Source organism: Acanthisitta chloris, unplaced genomic scaffold, assembly GCF_000695815.1.
Source record: "Acanthisitta chloris isolate BGI_N310 unplaced genomic scaffold, ASM69581v1 scaffold8884, whole genome shotgun sequence".
Lineage (NCBI taxonomy): Eukaryota > Metazoa > Chordata > Aves > Passeriformes > Acanthisittidae > Acanthisitta > Acanthisitta chloris.
Genome location: NW_008669866.1, coordinates 77,674 through 102,047, shown reverse-complemented (window position 1 = coordinate 102,047; position 24,374 = coordinate 77,674). Strand labels below are relative to the sequence as shown.

Below are 24,374 nucleotides of genomic sequence, written 5' to 3'. Positions count from 1 at the left end.
TCTTGTAACAGGCTGATAGATCTTGAAAGCAATTCCTGTTGCAAGACAGATTTGTAGAAGAAATGAGAATTGTCATTTTCTGTGGCTTTGGTGTGGCCCCGTAGGGCTGTAAGCTGGATTGATCTCTACTTGCAACAAGAACTTTGTGGAAAATTGTTTAAATACCCCATTTAGAAATCTTTCCGTCCTCTTTCCTCCAGATATCTGTGCAGTAATTATGCTGCCACATAGGTAACTTCTTAGCACAGGTCTCACAACATACAGCCTTTTTGGGTTTTTAGAATCTCAGATTTTGCAGAATCTGTGCTCTCTGTTGTCCATCAGAAGTTTATATGCAGTGGATATAAATCACAAATATGACACATATCTCAGCTGCTGGTGATAGGAAATTAAAATAATAAAATCAGTGCTGGGTCTTGTGGAAGAGGAGGGTGATATTTATTTGTTTACAGACTCTTTAAGCAAGCTCGTTTTTACATACTATCAATTTCTCCTAAGTTTAAGTCACTCATACTTGGAGGTACCAAGACATGTCCAAGTTGTCTGGACCCAAGAGAAAGGGACACTAGTTTCCCACTCTGCCTATCCAGGGTTCTTGAATGATGTAAATATCTTTCAGGCCTCTTGGGGATCAGCAGTTGTGATGGGCTTTTTCCATGCAGCAGAACATTTCTGTTTTTAGCCTCCGTAGATCTTAGGCCATGTTGCTGTGTCTTGTCTGTTTTTCCTCATTTAAATGTATGCTTAAAATGTTGTCTGTGCTCTTGTGGGGTTAGGAAAAGGGGAATGGTGTATGTGGTAATGCTGCAACCTTATCAGCATCCTTCTGATGTTAGGATCCAGGGTCTCATGAGTCATTTCTGCTGTGGTTTGTTTTATCAGAGTGCAGGCCTTTTGATCTCAGTTATAAACAGCATGTTCTGCAGTTTCAGTGCTGGGGAATGATGTTCAGGGGACACTGCCCTCAGGCATGTAGACCATCCTTTTCACTAGATATTCTGCTGGAGCTTACAAAGATATGTTTTCATTCAAACCATTCAGTTTCTGTTACAATACAAACACCTGGAAAGGTATAATCAGTGAAGTAACTTACTAGTCAGTTAGTAGTAATGATTTCATCATGAAGGACATGACCATTGCTTCCCAATTGTTAACAGGTTGTAGAGGTGAGTTGAATCATATAGTGTGACATCAATCCATAGCAAAGTCTTTGTAATTATTACAGTTTTATTCATGTAATTTTTCATTTGCACTTAGTGCATTTGACATAGCTCTCGAAGGAGGATTCTGGTGACAGATTGCCTTCTTTTTCTGCCTGCCTCATGAGGCAACAGCAGCCAGGGTCTGAGGTCACAGCAGGCAGGGCTGAACAGGGACTGCTGTTCCATCCCATCATTTCTTCCCATTCAAATCCTGTAAAAACCAGTTCTAAAACCCTGTAAAACTGCTGTGTGAATGACTTACTGGTCATTGCTAAATCTCCATGCTTTCCAGTGCAAATACTTTGCAATACAACTGAGCACTCACTACTGTGTAGCAGGAATAGGGTTCATTATACCCAGGAGGAGGAAAATTATGGCTAAATATTTGTGTATAAGCTTACAATGTGCAGGTATTGTTACAGCATGACAGCTTTTTAATGGGTCAAACTCAGGATTTGTCAGCTCACTGGACCTTTAGCTAGAAGGCAGAGCTATAATGCCCACAGGAATGTTGACAGATTCTATTTTCACATACAGACTGAGGTGATGGTCCAGTAGGAACAAGTGATTTACAATACTTCTGCCTTGGGGTTTTAGTTCCTGTAAGATTGAAAGGAAAACAGCTGGCAAGAAGCCTTTTCTAACCTCTCACATTAGCCTTCAGTTAACTTTGTTAGCTTTTCATTTACACATGGTGAGTGCTTGATTTGGTGTAAGCATCAGAACTTTGAATTTAGATTATTTTCAAAAGCAGTGTCCATGCTTCCTAGAGAAGCCTGCTAAGCAGATGTAGCAGCTAGAAATTTGATTAAAAGCAAGAAGGTTCAGAATTATGGAAGTTAATTTTTACTGATAAAAATATTTTTTAAAAAATGAAAATATGTTGAGAAAATTTGGCTGTGATTTGCATTTGCAAACAAGTTAGATGAGAATACCAACTAGAAGATCAATAACAAAGGAAATGTCAATCTGCATGTTATTGCAAAGTCAGAGAATGTCAGTCATGTTTACACATTTCTGTAAATTGGGCATTCTTCCTTTTTGTTTTCCAATACAGAGAATAAATTACTGCGTTTCTTCTTGTTCCAGCATCGCTTGCAAGTAATAATGTAACTGAAGAGAAGCTGTAATCACTCTGACTTCAGGTCTCATTCCTGCACTTGGGCTACCTCTGGAGTTACCTGGATTGGTTATTAAGAAAGTTATTTTAACTAAAATTGTGGTTTAGACCAAATGTGGCTTCCATATGCAAGAAAATAGGCAGAAATGCCTATTCTATGTTAGTCTTCTGTGTTTATTGCACCTTAGGATATGTGAGCACATTAACAAGTTGCTGCAAAGTAAGCCAGCATGTGAATTTACAGGGCATGAGCTAAGCATTGCATGAGCAGATTCTGAAATTGCCATCACTGAATGCTGATGTGATGAACATGCAGACTGCAGTCTATTCTACAGTGCTTTGTTGGTGTGTCCTTATGACAAACAAGCCCCCTTACTCAGATTTGCAAGTAGCCTAAATTAAAAGCACAATGAGGGGCACTGTCAGCCTGTTTACACGGACGCACCACCAGTGTGATATTGATCACTTGTGAGGTGTGTATATATGTGATATATAATGCTTTGCATTTAAAGTATGTCTTCCACGTACGAAGTGAAGACTGTCCTTTAAAGACAAGTAAAATGGTTCACACAGGTATTTAGCCTGCCTTGTTGCACACCACCTTAGCACCTTTTGGTGATGTTCTCACTTTCTTGCAGTTCTCTGCACCTGTTACTACAGAGCGACTAGAGGCACAACCCAGGTGGCTGAATGGGAGAAATATACATCCTCTGTTTCCCTGTTGCTTGTGCCTTTAAATAAACCTAAGCAAATACCTGTATGGATGAGCATATTTCAGTTTCTTCGGGTGGTCTTTTATTTTCAACAATAACTGCTTAAATTAAACCAACCCAAGCATTTTTAATTGTAAAATACTATTTAGAAAAGGCTTCCATGGATTTAATCTATTTGGATTATATTTACATTTCTGTTAAAATGGTGTAATTTTCACATGTAGGAAAACCAAGACAAGCAATTTTAAATTACTGTCTTTAAATGTATGTAAATACTGGGTCAGTATTCCAAGTTTTTTATGCCTGCCTGTACAGCTGGTTTTAGGCTAATGCTCTTGCACTGAGACTAGGTAATTAACTGAACTGCTTAATTTAAACTCTTACAGGTAATATACAAACAATGAGCAATACATCCTATCTATTTTGATTTGTGATATGATACTGTGTCAAATACATTGCACCATCTGCCTATATTTATTTTTGTCAGAATTTAAAGGAAAATTCAAAATAAATTTGATATAAATGTTTGTAACAGATTTAGTTAAAGATGGTAAGAAAATCACTGCATCCAGCAGACTCCAAAACCTGGAAATTCTTCCTTCCCAGCTATTGAAACCCAGCCAGGTACAGGTCTCTCCATCCCTGTTCCATGGATGTGATTGCTGAAGTTCCCATTTGCAGTTTGGCCAGTAGTGAGGCTGAAGGTGTATCTTAGAGAGGTGTGCACATACTCTTAAGAGGACACTGATGTGGCTGCCCATGCAGAGTGCCACTGAGAGCACTGCCTTTGTAGCACCCGTGCGTAGTACTGCCACAACACAGAACATACCCTCGGGTAGCCAGGTTTTGATCTTCCTCCTGATGTCCACTGTCGAATAGATGTATGGACTCATACCCTTCACAAGTGTCCTAATGCTCATGGATCCTTCAAATATTAGCAAAGGCCCTCAATCTACTCAATGCCTATGCTTGCATGCTGGACCTCTTATGCAGCCATCAGCTCAGAACTTGGGTCTGTTCAGGTGCAGGTCTCCTGCTGTCCAGCTTGAAGTTTGCTAATGAACTGCACATACACACATACACTCAGGAAAAACAAACACACACAGGTGTTTCCAGTTGCTGGCACATAACCCCAGGGCCCTGTGAACTGCTGTCAGTCTAGCAGCCCCTGTGATCTGCAGCCCCGTTTTTGATGAAGAAGGTGCTGTCACATTCTGCATATCCCCACTTACGAGATGGTGAATACTGAGAATAATCAGCATGTCAGCTGAAGGGTATTGCCCTGACAGTGTGAGCTCTATCTGGTATATAGGAAGAGTGGCTCTCTTGAATGCAGGCTTCCAGAGGTGCTGCAGAGACAGAAATTCGAATACTGATTTATTTATCAGTTCTTGGGACTTTCATTTTTAAAATTAAGCCAGAAACCCTTTCAGCCTTTACATCTGCCTCTGGGAGATTAAAACCCGTGTATATTGCAAGGTGAAGTGAATAATACTGAAGAATGAAGTGATCCTTCAAAAGATTAAAGAAATACTGCAGATAAATATTTCAGATAAAAATATAATTGTAGCATAAATTAACAGATTGATAGTGTAGTTACAGGTAGTGAGAAAGATGCTAGTATTGAAAAATTCCTGTCTTTGCCACCTGAAGCTCCTAGTATTCTCCTTTGACTATGAAGGTACTTTGCATTTTCTCTCCTCCCCTTATTTATTTACTTGATGCCTTGCTTAGCAGAAGTGCTGTCTTAAGCTGTGTCTATTAATACCCCTATGTGCTTTAGACAAGAGTAAGAAACGAGCAATACCATGAGGCCCAGAAAATCAAATCGTGAAATTTAATGTCAAGTTCTGGCAAAACATCCATAACCTAAAAGGAAGCAAAGAGAATTGAGTCGAATAAGCCTGTATATTCCAATGTATTTTTCAAAACTCTTCAGATTAGGACTTGTGAATAATAGTTTGTAATACTTTAATTCATCAGTGATTATTTTTTCCCCCTTTGGCATAAAGAAATGTATCTCATATATCTCAAAAATAATATATCTCTTAAATAGAAATGGTGCAGGATTAAAATAATTATATATTGTAAAATCACTTGTGGAAGTAGTTCCCAACCTGACTTCATGTTTGCACTTCATTTACTTTAGCAAGTAAATTTCTCTTTTTGATTTGCGGTTGGAACATCAATCATAGAACTGGACATACGTGATCTCTGTGATAGTTAGTTTGGAGATTGGTGCAAGCATTTATTGAGGTGGGTCTTTCTATTTGAAATCTGCTCTCAGCTGAGTGCATTATGAACAAGTAGAAGTACAGCATTATTTTCAGACTTCCAGTAGTAGGCATGCAGTTGCAGAAGAGGAGCTGGGGGTGGTTCTCTATAGTTTAATTTTTTTTACTATCTTGGCAGATGTCCTTAATTTTACTCTCCAAAATATTCTGCCTTGTTTAGGAACATGCATGTGTTTTGAATAGAAAATAATCTATGTAATCTCTGCTGGGGAATTCCCCTTGCCCTTTTGCTTTACAACATTGTACAAACGTAATTAACTGTTCCAAGAAAAAGCTGCATTCAAATTTGCTTTTTCTTTAGAAGCCAAGAGCAAGATAATCTGGTTAAAACACTGTTTTAATGAAATGCAAGAGAACTGTGCATTACAGGGAATGTGCTGTTGTAAGACTACAAGGTTAAGACATTTTGCTGGTCGCTTGAGCAAGATGCTGAAAAAGGTGAACATACAAAAGCTTTGTTCAGTGTGTTAAAGATTCTAGTGTTATTGGAAGGTTAAACATGTATATGAATTATGCATTTGAAAAGGGATGTCTATAAATAATTCCTAAAGAAATTATTTGGATATGGTGTAACTGGGTTTTGAAAGTCCTTGCATACATTGCTGTGGAAAGAGATGAATAATTCATTTTGCTGTACCACCAAACTATACTTTTAGAGCATGATCTTGGTGGGGAGTGCACCAATATCTAGAATTTGAAATTTGTCTCACAATGGCTTTGATTTTTTTTTCCTCACTCTAAATTCAGTAAATTAACATGTATTAACAAAGTCCAACATGTTTTAGGGTACTGGCTGATATTTTTGAGAGTTTACATTGATGGCTTTGGAGATAGCTAACTTAAAGTGATTGAGGAGTAAAAAGTTACCCTTCTGAGACATGCTCTGTGAGATTTTGAAGTCTGAGCTTCTGTGGAATCTCATTACTTCTTTAATAATTATATACTTAAACTGTATTTTTTGACCATTCTTGATTTACTAGCTTTTTATCACAGAGAAACCTATCAAAGTCCATTTACAAACTTGTTGCGGCCTTATTACAGTTCCTGGGTTTTATTTTATTCCTTCCCTATCACTAGTTGAAGGCTGTGTACGTAGGTGTTTATACAGACACACTCTGGACAACTGGTAGATTCAGATGACAAATAACAGTCTGTTCCTTTTCATTCTGTCTTCAGTATGTGAGACTTCATATTCTGGGTTATATGTGGAGATGTACCTTGTGGTGGTCATATGAGAAACACTTCCAGTTTGGTGACATTGAAGGGAGAGGATCTACAGTTTTGTTGAATGATCATTGAATGTGTCTTGCCAGTGGGTTCTTTTAATCCTGAAGTAGCACTGGGAGCTGGCCTCTCCTGTACCATCTGGACTTGGAGGTCTGTGTGAAAACATAGCTTGCAGATAGCATTTTTTGACCTATGTGGTCAAAAGTAAGAGAGGGATGGTGATGAATGCAGTCCATGCATGATGTGGTAACTCAGTCTCAGTCATACAGCATGGACTGATTAAGTCTTACTGTCAGAACAATTTCCTATTACCTACAGACTGACCAAAACTGTGTGTGCCATTTCAGGCATTTGTCATGAGAAGAAAAATAAGAGATACAAAGACACATGTTTAGGAGAAAGAAACAGGCAAAGTAGCCTGGATTTATCTTGCATGTGGTATAATCCATACATAGGTCAAAAACAGGGAGTGTCTTTCCTTGCTTCTTGGAAACACTTTTGACTGTCAGCTTTCATGTGTGAGATGTATATATATACACACACACATATATATGTATGTAAACTGCCATGGTCTTGATACAACTTGAAGGGAGAGGGTGAAGTTGTTGTTGACAGGTTTTTTTTGTCAGTTAACTTTGTACACTGTTGGACTAGATTTAATCTAATTACGATTTCTCTGTCCTGTGTTCTTGTTTTTAATCTGTAAGAGGAGATTTGAGATCTTGTAGGAAGATTAAGGTGAATAAACTAAAGGTTGTAATGACATTAAGAGCTTGTCAATCCCCCTATGTATTATGTTATTCGAAAAGGACTCTGGGTTGTGGGCACACACCTACAGCAGTATTGTTTGTAGCAGGTGACATTACCACCCTTTAGCGGCTTTTCACAGCTACCTTGTCAGGTAAAAAAAATCATCAGAGGTAAACATGTACCTGACTTCCCACTGCAAATCCCAGCAGTTTAGTTAAAGCTGCCCGCACAGGTGGGATTTAAAACTGACCTCAAACTTGACAGGGAGGCAGGTGTGCTTCATTTGGGTGGCTCTGTGGGTGAGTTTAAATACTCTTGAAAAGACAAATTCAGGTGATAAAAGGCTACGCTACTTCTCAGTAAAAACATCTATGTAAAGGTTTAATGTGTTTCTAATTTTAGCACATGGACTTGATGTATTGAGTTGACTGGTCTTTAATTGGTGAACATGTCTTCTGAGAGATGATCTAAATCTTTCCAGAATTATAAATAATAGCTGGAATGTTTTGACGTTTCAGGGAAGTTTGAATACAAAAAAAAGAAAATATTTGTTCCAGCTGTGAATTCCCAAGTGTGAAAGGACAGTCTGTTGTAAGAAACCAAATTAGGATAGTCCTCTGGATGTTACAGAATCATGAATTACATTCATTTTGAAGATGTGTTCTAACATCATTAGTTACCTATTTATGTGTATTAGGTGGGCTAGTTATACTTGCTGGTCTGTTTCAAATTATTTCTATTGTCTTTGCACACAATTGAATTATGCAAGTTTGAGAATTTTTGATCTTTAGTTTGATAATCCCAGCAGTTCTAGGAAGTAATTTTTCTTAATTTTATTATACAATAACCTAGTAGCACTTATAATTAAGATTTCTCAATATTTTCCATTAAGCGATTGTGTTTTCAGTTTCTTGCAGCTGCCAGACTTCAGATCTCCCAACTGAAATACTCTGTCTGCCTTGAGCTGTTTTGCTGGGGTTTTTTTAAACAATTTTGACAAAAATGCTTTAGCTGTTTCTAAATGAAACTAGAAAGGGGATGTGATTTACCCAGATTAAAGTTTATTTTGTCTAAGAGTACAGTTAAGGAACACAAGAGCCATCCACATTTTTCAGAGCCTTTGGAAAATATTTACATCTGCTTTCTCCATATGGATAATTCAGAGTTCAGGTGCTGTGTTCTCTAGATCTGTGTGTTGGTTTTAAAAGTGTAAAAAAGTTTTTTTTTAAATGTGTAAAGCAAAAGTTCTAAAAGTTTAAAAAGTTTTCTCCATGATCAATGGTAATGTTAACTATTGATCACACAGAATTGAAACTCCACCCTACAGGCTGAAAATCAATGTGGAAATGAAAGATATTTGAGGCCCAGGTGAACCAGTGAGACTGACCTAGTCATGCTTACCTGGATATTTGGCAAGACTAGCAAGCAACTCCTTGTTTGGAGTTTATACATCAAGGTCAAATATTGGACACATGGACTCTGAGAGGCATTGACCACAAATGACAATCAGAGACCTGCAGCAAAGCCCCTCACAGACTTAACCCGCATATGGAATCATTATGCAAATATGATAATTGGTTCTAGGAAATCTGTGGATCTGTTAAGTATGTATAATTGTTATGCATATATGTGTAATAGGACAATATAAGCTTCAGCTGCTGCGAGGCATGGTATGCATCCAGCATTGCAATAGAGGAATGCTGCTTCTTAATGCTACATTGGTGTTAAGGAGTTTATTTCCAGTGACATGTGTGTGCTGAGCAGGCATGATCACACATCCTCAGCTTGCGGGGAGGTGTACAAGGTTTTCCGTGGTGCTTGATTCTGTCGTGGCACCAGACAATAGAATGGGAAGCCATGTCTGTTCAGCTGTCTCCCAACTTAGAAATGCTTGGCTTTGCAACTTTAACTACATTCTTTGAATGTAGTTCTGTTATGCGGCAACCTGCATGTTTTTGGAAAAATTCTCATGCTGATAACCTGTTTCTTAGTGATTAATGGTTCGTAGCCGACTAAAAATTGCACCTCCACCTCCTTTTATCAGGGCTGCCTCCGCTGCAGTTAATTTACAAGTGTTTGCACTTTTAAGCCAACCACTATAGCTTATGACATCCTTAAGTTGAATTTGTGCTGTGAATTGCAGCAGCTGCAATTTCCAGGGCCTCAGCTTTCTGGATTAAAGGATTAGAAAGGGAGCTTGCACCTATTTAGAGCAGCTGAGGAGCACTAAGCCCAACTACATGAAGTAAAGATTGAACTGAAATTTAATCAATGCCACTCCAAAGACAAACAAGAACAATTCTTTGAAAGTTTCCTGCACAGAGAAAAGGGGCTTCTGCAGTGTTAGGCCAGTTGGGACAGGACAGAATAAGTAATGATGATGGGATGTGTGGGTTTCATCATGAAAGTTAATATTGGCTTTATCACTTAGCAGCTCCCTCCTGGTCACTTAGCTTTTCCACTCTTGAACTCCTTCTCTGATATATTTCAATAGTGCTTTGTCAAAGATTAAGTTTGTGATCCTTAAGGAAGATCCTCCCTTTTTATTGCTTCATTCTTTTTTTGCAAATTAGTTCTGTTCTACTGCTCTTTTGCTTGAAATGAACCAGTAGTTTGTTTATCTTGGCATTTCCAGTCTGTTGAGTATAGCGCAGGTTTAAGTTAGTTTTCCTCTACTTCAGAGTCATAACTAATGCCTCCAGTTCTAAGACTTTACTTTCTTTTACGTATTGCCAAATTTCTAATGTTTTGCTTGGTTGTTCTTTAGTTCCCTTTGCTTTCAAATGTTAAATCTGTGTTGTGGTTGCAATTCATTAATTAAAACTGTCATCAGCATCATTGATCCTCGTCTCCACCTGCTTCTGGTTTTGTGCTGCTACAATGTTATCTCCGTGTATTGCTTTGCAGCAAGGCTGCCTGTGCAGCTAATCATGCTTCTGCTCAGTATTGTGCTTCGTTCTTTTTTATTTGTGCAGCAAATAATGCGTGAACTTTCTGACACAATGGAAGGGCAGGAGGACGTGCCCTGGGGTCAGGGAGGGGCAGTGGCAGTCGGCAATCTGCTCCTGGCTAGCAGGAAGCCTCACCCTCAGGTGTTGTGATTACAGTGTCAGTGCTGGCATGATGTGCTGCTTCTAAGACAATGCCTGGCTTCTTTCTTTATTCCTGCTTCATGCCAAGAAATGGCAATTGAACAATTAAGGCACAAAGCAGAGAGGGTTTAGTAAATAATGAACTGTTTTTAATTTGCCTCATTAAGATGCTGTTAACTACTTAACGCCATCTGCTTAAAAATAATTTACACATCTTAAGTTTGCTCTAGAGAGCAGGTAGACATTCATTAGAGCAGGTTTTGTTATTAATGTTATCTTTATGGGGCTTTCAGTTGTTACGGAAAATATGTTATTGCTTACTGAAGCAAACTTTCCCTGTAAACAAAACGAAATGGCACATGTTGGTAACTTGCAGTCTGCTGCCATAACCATGTTCTTGGGAGCCACTGCCATTCATTTGGAAACTGGCTTGCTGTGGAGGAAGTTATGTACAGCCATTAGGCAGGTCTGGGTATGAGAAAGGAGAATGAGCTATGTAAATGCCTAGTATTTCTGTTATCTATAACCATTCCCAAAAATAAGTCCTGGAGAGGAAGAACGGCCAGGTCCATCTCAGTGCTTCACCTGTCATTGAGGAGGGGGAACCCTGTTGCCTATTTGGATAGACAGAAAGCTGAACATGAGCCACCAGTGTGCTCAGGTGGCCAAGAAGGCCAATGGCATCCTGGCCTGGATCAGGAACAGTGTGGTCAGCAGAACCAGGGAGGTTATTCTGCCCCTGTACTCGGCACTGGTGAGGCCACACCTTGAGTACTGTGTACAGTTCTGGGCCCCTCAGTTCAGGAGGGATATTGAGGTGCTGGAGCAGGTCCAGAGAAGAGCAACGAGGCTAGTGAAGGGACTCGAGCACAAGTGCTATGAGGAAAGGCTGAGGGAGCTGGGGATGTTTGGCCTGGAGAAGAGGAGGCTCAGGGGTGACCTTATCACCCTCTACAACTCCCTGAAAGGAGGTTGTAGTCAGGTGGGTGTTGGTCTCTTCTCACAGGCAACCACCAGTAGGACAAGAGGGCACAGACTCAAGCTCTGCTAGGGGAGGTTTAAGTTGGATATTAGGAAGCGATTTTTTTATTGAGAGAGTAGTCAGGCATTGGAATGGGCTGCCCAGGGAGGTGGTGGATTCATCATCCCTGGAGGTTTTCAAGATGAAACTGGATGTGGCACTTAGTGCCATGGTCTAGTAACCACAGTAGGGTTGGACTTGATGATCTTAGAGGTCTTTTCCAATCCTGCTGATTCTGTGATTCAATGATTCAATGTCCTGAAGAATTAGCTGGGGAAAAGCAAGTTTATTTGTCTCCCCAGATTTGAAAGAAACAATTTCAGGTACAGAGAACAAATCACTAGAGCGCCCCAGACTCTCCCTTCTTTCTGAGACTGAGATTCATTGCCATTTCAGTTAGAGAGTATGTACACCCCTGTGTGACCTGCTACATAGTTCTGTGGTGTGCTGCAAAATAATTGTCTTGCTTCTTGTCTGAGGAGACTGTGTCACAGTGAGCTAATGGATTGCTAATACAGATAAGATCATTTGGAGTGAAACTAGCTTTAGGAATATTAGGTAGTGATGGTGTGAGAATTTAAAAGAAGGTCCTCCACTCAGTCTGTGGGGAAGCGATGGATGTGATTTTTGGCATATTAGCTAAGACACAATACTTGACTAAGTATAGGTCTTCTTTTATGAATACATTAAAAACTCATTAAAATATTGCCATGAGATTGATCGGTTTGGTTTTTGTTGGCTTTTTTTGTACCATTGCTTGCTGGTTTTTAAGAAGAAAAAAAATGCCAATACATAACAGGACGTAAATCCTTTGTAGTAAGTAAACAAAAATGATGCTATAAACTTTTAAACTTTAAAGTTCTATTTGTTTTCTTTCTGGCAAGAAGTATCCCTACAAACAGGCTGACTGCACAGGTTTGCATACAATATGCTTTCAGGTGTGACAAACCAGTAAAAACACAGGGTTTTGTATTTGGTTTTGGTTGCAAAAGTTGAAGGTATTCTTTGCAACTGCAGCTGCTGTGTCTTTTATTTTAAAATAAGACTTCCAAAGCAATTCTTGACTGGAATCCTTTTATGTCTGCCTGGTCATCTTAGCCTACATTTGAAAAAATGAGGAATGAAGAAAATATCTTCATTTTTCTTGGTTGGAAGGAATGAATGTTCTAAAAATGTATACATTGAACAGAACATGTGGCATCTGCCATATTTGATGTGCCCTCATACTTCTGTTCATTTTGCTATTTTTGTCTTCATCTGGAATTAATTTTATTTCAGGATTTCAGTGTGAAACAGTGAAATTTTATTTCTTCAAAATAAAAACCTTTAAGTGACACAGAGCTAATTAAGTAATTCTTGTAGGTCAAATATGGGAAAAAATTAATTTTTAAATTTTCAAAATGCTTATAAAGATTTTAAACTTTTAATACTTACCTTCTCAGCTGAGGTGTACCCAGTGCCAAGATGCTCAGGTATTCAAATCACCAGTTGTTCCTTTTTAGTACTCTGGATTGACTTGCAAGGTTAGGGCCAATTTGAAAACTTCAGTATATGTTATGTGCAAAACATTTCTCGGAGCAAAACCTTTTGAGTTGAGCTGTGTTTAATCTTTGAATCCATCTGAGCTGTAGCTCAAATAGCAGGAGAGAGTAATAACCACTGTGGACCTTCTGATAAGTTTGGGTAGGGAGCTTTGTTTTTATGAGAGAATGAAACGTGATGACCCAAATCTACAGTTTTCACCAGGAAAGGTTGCTAAGGAATCTTGGAAAATATTTCTTTAGCATTTCCCCTCTAGGTGACAGCAAGTTGTCAAAGACCCACAATCTGTCACAAAAAGTGTTTCATTTTTCAGTCATTTCTACTTATAGTCCTTACAAAATGCAGCAAGTTCTGCTTCAGCAACACCTTCAAACCCTAGCAGAAGACCTGAAGAAGACCTTTCCAGGGTGCAATTAATGCAGCTGCAGAAGTTGAAAAGCTTGCTGTGCTTAAACCTCAGTTCAGCTACTGCAGTGTCCTCCTTTTCATTTCCATCCTTTCAGCTTTTTTTTTTTTTTTTTTTTTTTTGCGGATGGGGAGGGAACAGGGGCATGAAGACAACTGTATCTCGCTGCAGCCAGCTCCTTTGGAATACTGCTTCACTTCTCTGTGAAAGATAGGTGTCTGTGATGTCTTATCATGTGTGACCACCAAAAATATTTGACCTGCCCCCTTCCTGCTGCTGAAAAGACGGAACAGAATCAGTTTGCCCTTTCTGACAGATGTCCGCTCTGGCCCAGCTGTGAAAGACATCAGCTGGGGAGTGGAGGAGTCCACTGCTGAATGAGAGATGAGGCTTGAAAACTCTTGGTAGGTTGGATCAGAGCTGGAGTGAGGTATGCAAAACAGAAGTAAGGAAAATGCTACTGCTGGGAGTTGCAGAGCCCTTGGAAGGCCTCAGCTTCTTACCATGTTTCCTTCTCACTTGTTGAGTGGGAGGAGGATCTGTGTCTGAGAGGCTTGTGCAGCTCTGTTCTCTGAACTGCCTGAAGAAGGTGCAAAAAAGGCTGTCTAGGGGAAGGCTCTGAGTTCTGTGTCCCCTGGTGCTACTGGTTCCTATGTTCCCTGTAATCTTGTCTAAAATGAGAAGCAATGTGGAGGAGGAGAAGAGCTGCTGACAGGAGAGCAAGACAGTTGTCAAATGACTGCCTGAAGAAGTAGATATGAAATGGGGCATGTGGCTAATAATTGAATTTGGAAAGTCACCTGGAATGTGGATTTCTGTGTTTAGGAAATAAACCTTGTCCACTCATCTTCCTGCTCTTTCCTGCCCTGAACCCAGCTGGAGCTGCTACATGACTAACCCTGCTGAGGGTTCAACAACCCTATCCTTATCGAGGACTGAGTGCATCTGTTAAAGAAATCTGGCTGAGGAGCAGTGCTGACTCAAGTGACAGAGCTCAGCTGGGGAGGAGGCAGTATCTTAACAGAAGTAGTTTTAAATCGTGTCTCTTGTGAAGACAGTCCCTGAGTAGTGCTGACATGAGTTATAGCTTTGAAGTCTTGGGATGGTTTGTGGTTTTGTTTTGGTTTTTTTAAAAACTGCAGACCCTTAGTTCTTGCGTCTACTTGAGAATGCAGTTATACATTGAAGGAGCCCTTGCGCTTATGGAAGAAAGCGACTCATGACCTGAATGTCCTCTTACAGCTCAGAGCTAGACAGCTTGTGAAAACTCATAATCACTGAGTAACTGGGTGTGAAAAGGCTGTTGAGGAAATACTGAGATATAAGAGAAGGGCATGAAGGAATTTGCTTCAAATTCACAGCTTGAAACTAAATGGGAAAGCTACAGGCTCTCCACTTGCTCCTTCCTTTGTTTAGAAATCCATTTGTAAGTAGCAGAGGTGTCAAGAGACAGCTAGAAGAGTTAGGATAGCTGCATCTACCAGCTCTAACCCCCTGCTCACATCTTCAGAGACAAGCACATGCTGGGGCAGGATGGTGCTTGTAGGAAAAGGAACAGAAGGAGAGTTTCAAACTGTCTTTTGCATCTTTGTTCCAGAAAGACTGTGAATACCACTTTTTTGAGGTACTTTGTAAAAGGAAATATCAGATCTTTTCTTCACCCTGTAAAAGGGAACTCACATGACTGAACCAGCCATGCTTAGGGCAGTGAATTTCTGGCATTGTGACAATGTTGGTGTTAGACATTCCCCTTTCTTAGCTTCAGTAGACTAAGACTGTTCTGGTGCCAGTGTTTTGAGGGTGGTAACATTGGGAAAGAAAAGGTTATGCGTATTCTGGTTGGAGTCATTTATTAAATCTCATAAAGTGTGCTGCTTTGTGGATGAAGGATGTACTGAGGGAGTGCTTACCCTGGTTGGAACAGAAGCTCCGAGGCTGTCAGACCATCAGTAGGGATGTATGATAGTCCACCCCAGAGAAGTGTAGGTAGTTCTCATGTGGCACAGATTAGCAATTATGCTACTTGTGAAAGGTGACCTCTGCAAGAAAGAGAAAAAAGGGAACGAAAAAAGAAATTTCTGTGTTAGGAGGTCCAGTTTATGTGCTGGTAGATTCCAATAGTCAAGCAGCCTTACCCCGTAGCACATGGCATTGCTGCTTGGGCAGAGTGCAACAGAGCAAGGACTTGTGTTGCACATTGCAAAGGCAGTTTGCCTCCCTTTTGACTAAAATAATTTCAATAAGAACAATTACTTTGAGGAATTCATTAGTCTGTTGAGTATCTACCTTGTCAGAAATAAAAATCTCCTGCAAAGATTGGATTCTGTGTAGTTCCTGGCAGTTTGTAGCCAGCCACATGATCTGGTTTCATCCTGGATACAGAGAGCTTAGGAGGTTTTTCGACGTACTTTTTTCACATGTACGTAAAATAATCTTTAGAAGCCCAAACCATAGCAGCAAAACAAGTAGGTTCTTTGGAATGAACTAAAAACAGAGGTTAAATTACATTTTTGTTAGGATGGCTAGCCTGTGCAGAATGGCAGATAGTGAACACATACAGCAGTTTTCATGCCTATGAAGTAAGTTTGGAGAGGATAGGGGATACGGTGCAGTTTTGTCCTGCTAGACAAGCTTAAAATATTGACGATTCTACAAATAGTAGACCTTAAAAACATAAGTTCATATTATGAATAAATTTAAGGTGCTATTACATAACAACTTCATTCTTTTTTTGTTTTCTTCCCTCTTTCCTCTCGACAGATCACACCTCCGTGGGCGGGCTGGGAGACAGTTTTTATGAATATTTATTGAAAGCCTGGCTTATGTCAGACAAGATGGACACGGAGGCAAGGAAAATGTACGACGATGCAATTGAGGTGATTATAATTCATTGAGTTTTCCAATACAGTGGAACCATCTTTAATGCTTTAAAAAACCAAAAAAAACTAACCACTACCAAAAAAAAAAATCCCACAGCAACCACTACAGGACTTGTTTTGATTATGTAAGTTTTAAGAAATAAAGTGATGAATAATGATAGCTTTCACGCTGAGTAGTTTTAAAAGTATTATTGTGGAAAACATCTGATGCAGATCACTGTGCTAAAAATAATCAGCTTGTCCAAAATGGATAATGTAAAAGTGCAAGCTATAGTTTATTAGAAATGTGTGCAGAACAACCAAGTCGCTTTTCTCTAGTGTTCAGAATCATTCTAGGGGTTGAAGTCCCAAATTGTTTTATTGTCTAAATTATTTTCTAAAGCATTTGTATGTTACATTCCATATTTATTATATAAGGTGTAATTCATATGTATTCCGTGCTCTCGGGTTTTCTTGTGATGTGGTCTTGCTCCCTCTCACAGATCAAGTAGTGCTTGCCCAAGTAGGGCAGTACTGCAGTTTGGTGAGTTTTGTGGTTTTCAGAGTGGTGGCTCTGAACTTCATGCTGCCCAACTCTTACTGTTTCCCCTTACCCAGGCATCTTCTCATATCAGACTCACTTGTGCCCATTGTCCCACCATGCCTATGCTACATTTGAGACATGTAGAAAGTCACTATGCTAGTTGAAGTCAAGTGAGCTGTGGTACCAAGAGCAGAGGAGGCCGTGTAGTGTTGTCCAAGTGCAGATGTGTGGTTGGTGCCTAATGTGTTCCATGCCCTGTGCATGCCTTGTTTCTTTCAGCAAAAGCTTTTAAAGCTTCGTTTTAGTGCAGTTAGTCTTCTAAGAGAAAACACCTGTTCTTGGAGTTTTCAGACATTTTAAAAGACATGTAGTGAAAATTATAGCACAAAATTGCTCTGAAGCAATTAGCAATAAGTAATATGTCTTATTCCTGACCTGAATTTGATAACATTTAGCTTTAGGCTACTTTAATTTTTTCCTTCCCTACCTTACATAAAGGGTTATTTGCATCATGTAGCTGGTTACTATCAAAGGTACAATAAGCATTCTCCCCTGAAGAGAAATGCATTATTTTCTTTAGTCTCACAATACAAAACAGATTTTGAATTATTTCTTAAGCTTTTTTTCTAAGTACTTTCCACTGTCTTCAGTATGCAGACAAGAAAGCAATGTGTCATTGCCTCATTTCTTCTCATTTTCTCCTCTTCATCCGGCCAGGAGCTGTGTTTGCACTATTAACCTTTGCCTCACACTATCATCCACTTTACAGTTGCTTTACTCTGACACTGGTTATAGTATTTTTGATTTACTGCTTTCCTACTCCTGTGATTTACATTCTCAGTTCCTCAATGTTTGACCTTATACTTATCTCTATTACAACACACTGTTCAGGCAAAACCTGTTTTGTCACCTCTTCTGAATGATTTTACAGGACTGACTTTATCACTATCTATAGCTCCATCAATTTTTGTGTCATCTGCAAATTTTTTTAGTATTTTTCTTGCAGCTCATTGTTAGAAATGCTGCCTAGCATTGAATAAAAGTATCTTTGCAGAATCTTCATGGGATGAGAATTTTTTCACTATTTTTTTTTTTTGTTTTGCTTTGAACTGTTCTAGAAAGCCAACTTGTAATCCATTTCATATGTGCTGCCTTGAATTTATTTAGGACTAATATTTTGTGTAAAATGCCAAGAAAATTCCTGAAATTCCTAATGTTCCTAGTGTCAGCATACATATATCAATCAAAAATTTGTCTTTGAAACCACATCATTCATTTTATGTGATTGTTTCATTAACCTTTTAAAACAGTGATAAAGCACTGGCTTTTTCCCAGTCCTTTTGAACTTACTAGGTTTCCAGGGTTTGTTAAATTCAACATGACTAATTCAAAACATTAGTTCAGTACTTTAAATAGGCTAAAATACAGTTTATTGGGTCCTGTGGGTTTAAAAATGGTTAGCAGTTGATGTTTAACATCCATTGTGGTTATTGCTGAAATATTTTATTCAGATTCCTAAACTGTGAGCACTTTAAAATTAGAGAAAATGTACTTTCCCTTTCATTCTCTTCATTGTAAGCCATCTCACAAACATTTTGTGTGGACAAATCTGTGTCTCTGAATGGACACAGAGCAAAGGAAGTTTGAGACCAGGTGAAAACAGACTCTGGATAGCAAGGAGGAAGAGCTGAGCTGCTCCCCCTTTGTGTGTGATATGGCCTGCAGTCCTAGCATCAGATTGTTACCTCTTTGGCTTTTTGTCAGCTAAACCCACCCACATACAGCTGAATCTGCATGCACCATACTGATTTATTGATCGTGGAACATAACTCTGATTTGTGTTTCTCCCAGGTCATATTTGATAGTGAAAGACATGGGCAAAGAGTCATTAAGTAGGATTTGCTTTTGCATAATTGCAATTTGAATTTTTATTTAGAAGATTTTAAAGAACCCATTCCCTTACCATTCTTTTGTTGTTGCCTATAACACAGGTCTTCCTCCATAGCTAACACTTCTTACTTACTCTTTGTTTTCAAAATGTGGAGCAGAAGCTTGTTGCATCATTTTTGCAAGCAGAAAGGGAAGGGTGTAAAATACATTCCTCCCACTCATAGCACAGGGTCGGAAATGTTCTCAGCACCCACCAGTCTAAAAGAATGTCTCTGTCCATCCTTGCTTCACTTCCTAAGCTTATTACGGGGGGATGAGTGGAAGATAGACAACCATAATAACCTCACTCTCAAGTCTTGCAGTAGGCAGTGATATCTCGTTCCTTGGGGGTATTAAAAGAAAGAAAGATACAGCATCTGTTCTTCAGATGTCATGATTTCTAGTCTGTGGCATATGAAGTCTTACCCAGGTGACCACATACTTCATAACAAGAACACAAGCAAATTCTTCCTGTCTAGCATCTCTGTGCTATATAACATTAGTGCAGTCTTCCACTGTAAAGGGCACTTCATTGCAATGTCCTAGTATGTAGATTCACAGCTGTGATAAAAGCTGAAATTGTGAAACTTATTGGGAATTTTTTTGTGGTAATAAATATTGGGGATGGGCCTCTTAACTCTGCTTTCAGCATCGTCGTGTGGGCCTCCCGACTAGTCTGGATCAAAGTGTCTTTTCCCCTTCTCACATCAGCTGGAGGATAGGGAAGCTTCCCTTTGATCTGCTGCCTAGAGTAGTCTAATCTGTTAGGCTCATGGATTTGATCCTCACTCTTCCTTATTGCCCAGCATTAAATAGATAAAAAGAGGACTCAGCAGTGTGCTTGACTGTCACAACATAGCAAGTACCACTGCAAGACAGCTCAGAAAATGCTTCTTTTTCTAATCATAAAAAGCACAGAAAGCATGAATATCAGATAGAGAACATCCAGTTTTTACATAGAACCAAAGAATCTCCTGAGTTGGAAAGTACCAACAAGGATCATTGAAGTCCAGCTCCTGGCCCTGTACAGCACAGCCCCAAGTATCACACCATGTGCCTGAGAGCATTGTCCAAATGCTTTTTGAACTCTGTCAGGCCTGGTGCTGTTCCAGTGCCCAGGCACCCTCTGGGTGAAGATCATTTCCTACTATCTAACCTAAACCTCCCCTGACACAGCTTCATGCCATTCCCTTGGGTCCTGCCATGGGCAGGGACACCTCCTGCTAGACCAGGTTGCTCAAGGTTTTATCCAACCTGGCTTTGAACACTGCCAGGGCTGGGGCATCCACTACCTCCCTGGGCAACCTGTTCCAGTGTTTTACCACACTCACAGTAAAAAATTTCTTCCTAATATTTAATGTAAATTTCCCCTATTTCAATTTATACCCATTACCCCTTGTCCTATCACTACAGCTCCTAACAAAGAGTTCCTCTCTGGCTTCCCTGTAGGCCTTCAGATACTGGAAGGTTACTATGAGGTCTCAATGCAGCTTTCTTTTCTCCAGGCTGAACAGCCCCAACTTCCTCAGCCTGTCTTCTTAGAGGAATTGCTTAAGTCTTCTTATGCCAGTCCTCAATGCCAGTTTGCATGGTGGTTAGACAACCACTCTGGAAGCTGTCAGCGACTTACTGGTTTCTGCTGTGTCAGATATTTCGGCATTCTTGTTTCTGGATCCTTCTATAAGCACAAACTTCAGATCTGTGTTATTAGTGAAGAAATTAACCTAATGGGAGTGCAGACCAGCACTTCTCTTTCATTACTTTCTCACTGTCCAATGCTAAATATAGTAAGTACTGCAGTAGATTGGTGGGAACTGTGAACCTCTCTGAAAGAGGCTTGAGCAAATGTCGTTCCATCTAGTTTGCAAACTTTGGAAGGTTAGGTCAGCTATTCTTCTTACTACCAGAAGGTTATCATTTAGAAGTCACAAGCAACAATATACAGTGGTACAAATGTGCAAGAACAAAGCAGCAGTTGCCTCATCTATAAAATAATAATGTTTTTGGTGAACTGCTGCCCTAACACCTATCATTTCTGCACATGCAATCAGAAAGCTGCTATGGAGAAGCTAGAAGGTGGCTGGAACATTCCTGTCACTTGCTATTAAAGACTGAGGGTCAGGTGCTGCATTTACATATGTTGCTGACCACAAGTTTCCAACATGGATGTGTTTTCTGAGTACGCAGAGTGTACAGAGGAACTAACTGGTACTTCTCAGAGTTAACAGGTAGACAAATACTGTTTGAGCCATGAAATAAGTGCTGAATTCTCAACTAAAAGTACAATGTTATCTATGTTATGATATTCCTATGTTTGATCTCATTAGCATTGTTAGCAGTTAGGGTATTTTTCTCATGTGCATTGAAATTATATTATAGCTGCTTGTTCCTGTAGTACTCAGGAGGGAATTTGAAAGCAGAATAAAACAGTACTTTGTTCTTTGAAGGGGAGTAAATATGTAAAACTTGCATGTGAAACAGTATTTGAAATCTTAATCTTTTTGTAGGCCATAGAAAAACATCTCATCAGAAAGTCCAATGGAGGACTGACCTTCATTGGGGAGTGGAAGAACGGGCATCTTGAAAGAAAGATGGGCCATTTGACCTGTTTTGCAGGGGGAATGTTTGTCCTTGGAGCAGATGGTTCCAGAGATGATAAAGCTGGACATTATTTGCAGCTTGGAGCTGAAATTGCACATACATGTCATGAGTCGTATGACAGGACAAGTAAGATCTATTTTTAATCTAGTTATTTCAATAGTTGGAATTCAGCAACCATCATAATTATTTTTAGGATTTGTTGTGGACCTATATCTTGTCTAACATGCACTGTGTTTGTACCAGCATAAATTTTTTATGTCCATGTATTTACTTCTGCTCTGCATAATGGTGAGTAAAAGTAAACCCAGCATTTATATGGTTCTTTCATGCATGTTTATTCTTATTTTTGTATCAGTCAGCTAAGATTGGTTATATGGGTACAAGGAGGAAGGAATTGCATGTGAACTCTTGTCCTTAGAGATATATAGAATGGGTTTTTTGTTTCATATATACTGTTTTTACAGTTATGTACTGTGAAAAATTTGTAAATACACTTTTTACTGGTTTTAGTATTAGTGCATTCTGGGTAAGTGCAGGTATAGTAGGGGGGATGAAGGCTAGTATGCAAACTGTGAGAAGGCCAAAGATGTGACTATCGAGGAGCCAGATTCAGACCTCACAGTGGGGCTGGAAATTTCTCAAGGTCAGTCTTTTGGACTAGATTTATTTTACGTCTTTAGTAGTGACCTTGATGCATAAAGTTGAAATGTGCTGATTACACTTAGAGTGGCCATAGAGTTGTAAGACACAGTTAAAATGGAAGAGTCTCAGAATAGTAAACAGGAAGACCTTGAGAACTAGACTGTCAGAAATAAGAAGTTCACTGGGAAAAAGGCAGGAACTTTTTCTCTCAGCTAGGAGTTGAAAAATCCCAGTGCAGTCCTAGTCTGTATCAGGTGAAGAATTTTCAGCAGAGATTAGAGAATATTAAGACTGCCTTAGAAGATGTATAATTTGTCACCCAGAATACTCTGTACAAATCTGAATTTCAAGCATAAAAATGCAGAGAGGAACCAACAGAATGATTAGAGTGACAGAGCTTTTATCTTACAGTGGGGAAAGTAAGAGAGATCGACCTGCTCAGGCTAGAAAAAATAATGCCAAAGAAGGGAACAAATTTATTGTCTTCTCAAGGGGTAGACACTGAAAAGAAATTGAGTTATTTTAAGATAAAAAGAACACAGCAAGATTTTTAAGCTCACCATGAATTGTATGGTTCAATTGGAAATTGAAAATGGCTTTGCGTAGCCATCAGTGAAGTGAATTTCTGCAATAACTTCCTAGTAGAAGTAATGGTAACTTAAACGAAAGCATTTTTAAGATGAGAAATCATGTATTTATTCACATGATACATTGTATCATTGTATGGTTGCCTGCATTTTAAATAATTCAGTCACACAAGTGATAATTTTATTTGGGTAGCAACAGCATTAAAAAAGAAAAAGAAAAAAACCATGAGGATGCTTAAGAAAAAAAGGTAGGACATAGTAACTATTGTTGCATTCTGAAAAACTGCATTTAAATGCTTACTTCAAAATCTAAAAATAAGCAATGCTAAATTTACAGTTGTTTAAGCAGACCTAATTTTATTCCATCAGATGTTTATTCTGTACCCTAAATAAGTCAAAAGATGGGTAAGATAAAAGCTTCAATTACATATTTTATGACTGTATACAAACACATGCAAGAAAGACTGAAAGTTGTACAGACAGCTATAAATTTGCAATGCCCTCCTTTTATTTTCTTCACTTCTGCAGTCCCAGGAATGTTGATTGTTTTTGTTTGAATGTTTTGGTTTTGATTTTCTGAACTGATCTCTCAAAGAAAATAAAGAACACATGCAAAACATAAGCGTCTTCATTATGCTTTAACAGCAGGATTTGAGACATTATTGTACATTTTAATGACAGAACCTGATTGTAGAAAAAACTCTTTCAGAGGGCAGACAGTCATCTTGGTTCAGCTGATGAGTTTATGTTTCAGTTGGCAAAGGGGAGAGCCTGATCTCATTTTTCTGTGGACTTAGAAGAATTCTTGCCTCACCTGGCAACCCCAGAGAAGACAGCAAGGTGCTGATGCCATGTGCTGGGGATAGGGAGCTCTTTTCTTTAGATAAACCAACCAGAGCTGTCCTTTCCTGTGTCTTCTCAGGGTTGCCCATACTGAACTGCAGTATATACCTGGTTCTGTAATGTTTTGGTATGAAAATATTGCTTCATGAAGCAGCCTAAATTTCCATAGGGGCTCAGCATGAGGGAAAAAAGATGTTTCAAGGTCCAGTCTCAGCAGACTTGAAAAGAATTTCACAGAGTAAAAGCACTTTTGGAAAAGGAGGGTGTTATGTTGCCAGCTGTCAGCAACCTGTTGCACATATTGCAGGTATGAAAGCCTGTTGTAAAAAAAATCAAATTTGCTGTTTCAGAAAGCTAACTATTTCAGTGCCAATAAGTACAGAGAAACTGGAAAGTCGTTGAGACCATTCCTGATGTATTTTCATGGGGTTATGTCTCAGGGACAATTGACATCACTGGCATTTAATCACTGAGAGGTTTCTTCAAGGACACAGTCTCTCTGATAATCTGAGTCACCCACTTATGTTCTCCAGGAATATCTGAGAGAAGACCTTAGACTCCTGAGTCAGAGGCTGGAGAAGTGACTAGGTGTGTCCTGAGAAGCTTGGGCCCTTGCCATGGCTCTGTGAAAATCCCTGTAAATTCTACTTAAGCTGAGGATCATGCTGTAGCACTCCTTATAGGATGTCTTTCTAATTCACCATCTGAAGGAAGCTGATGGTCTTTGGAAGGTTAAGGCAGAGTACAGTTGTGATTCTGGTCTGCCTCTGAGCAAGGGAATGGTGTTTCCAGGATCCATTGAACTTGACAACATGAAACCTCCGAGGCTTTTCCCCTCTTCAGGAAGTTGTGAATGCCTGTGGCATCCCTTGGAAACACCAAAGATTTGAAAAGGCTTATTGGTGGTCAAAGTCAGGAAACTTAACTGTAACCAGAACAGTCTTGCAATGTGTAATCTACATGTGCCTCTGCTTCCTACCTACTCTGCTTCTTTTTGTACCAT

General features: G+C 39.3%; 1 protein-coding gene across 1 annotated transcript in view; it reads left to right on the top strand.

The window, feature by feature from the left end:
• Positions 1 to 24,374, top strand: part of MAN1A2 (mannosidase, alpha, class 1A, member 2) — a gene marked incomplete at its 5' end in the record, with an annotated part of 130,400 nt that overhangs the window by 91,703 nt on the left and 14,323 nt on the right. The window contains 2 exons of the mRNA XM_009073476.1: positions 16,128 to 16,243; positions 21,206 to 21,425. Of these exons, the coding sequence (XP_009071724.1) occupies positions 16,128 to 16,243; positions 21,206 to 21,425 (336 nt within the window). The remainder of the gene's footprint in view (positions 1 to 16,127; positions 16,244 to 21,205; positions 21,426 to 24,374) is intronic.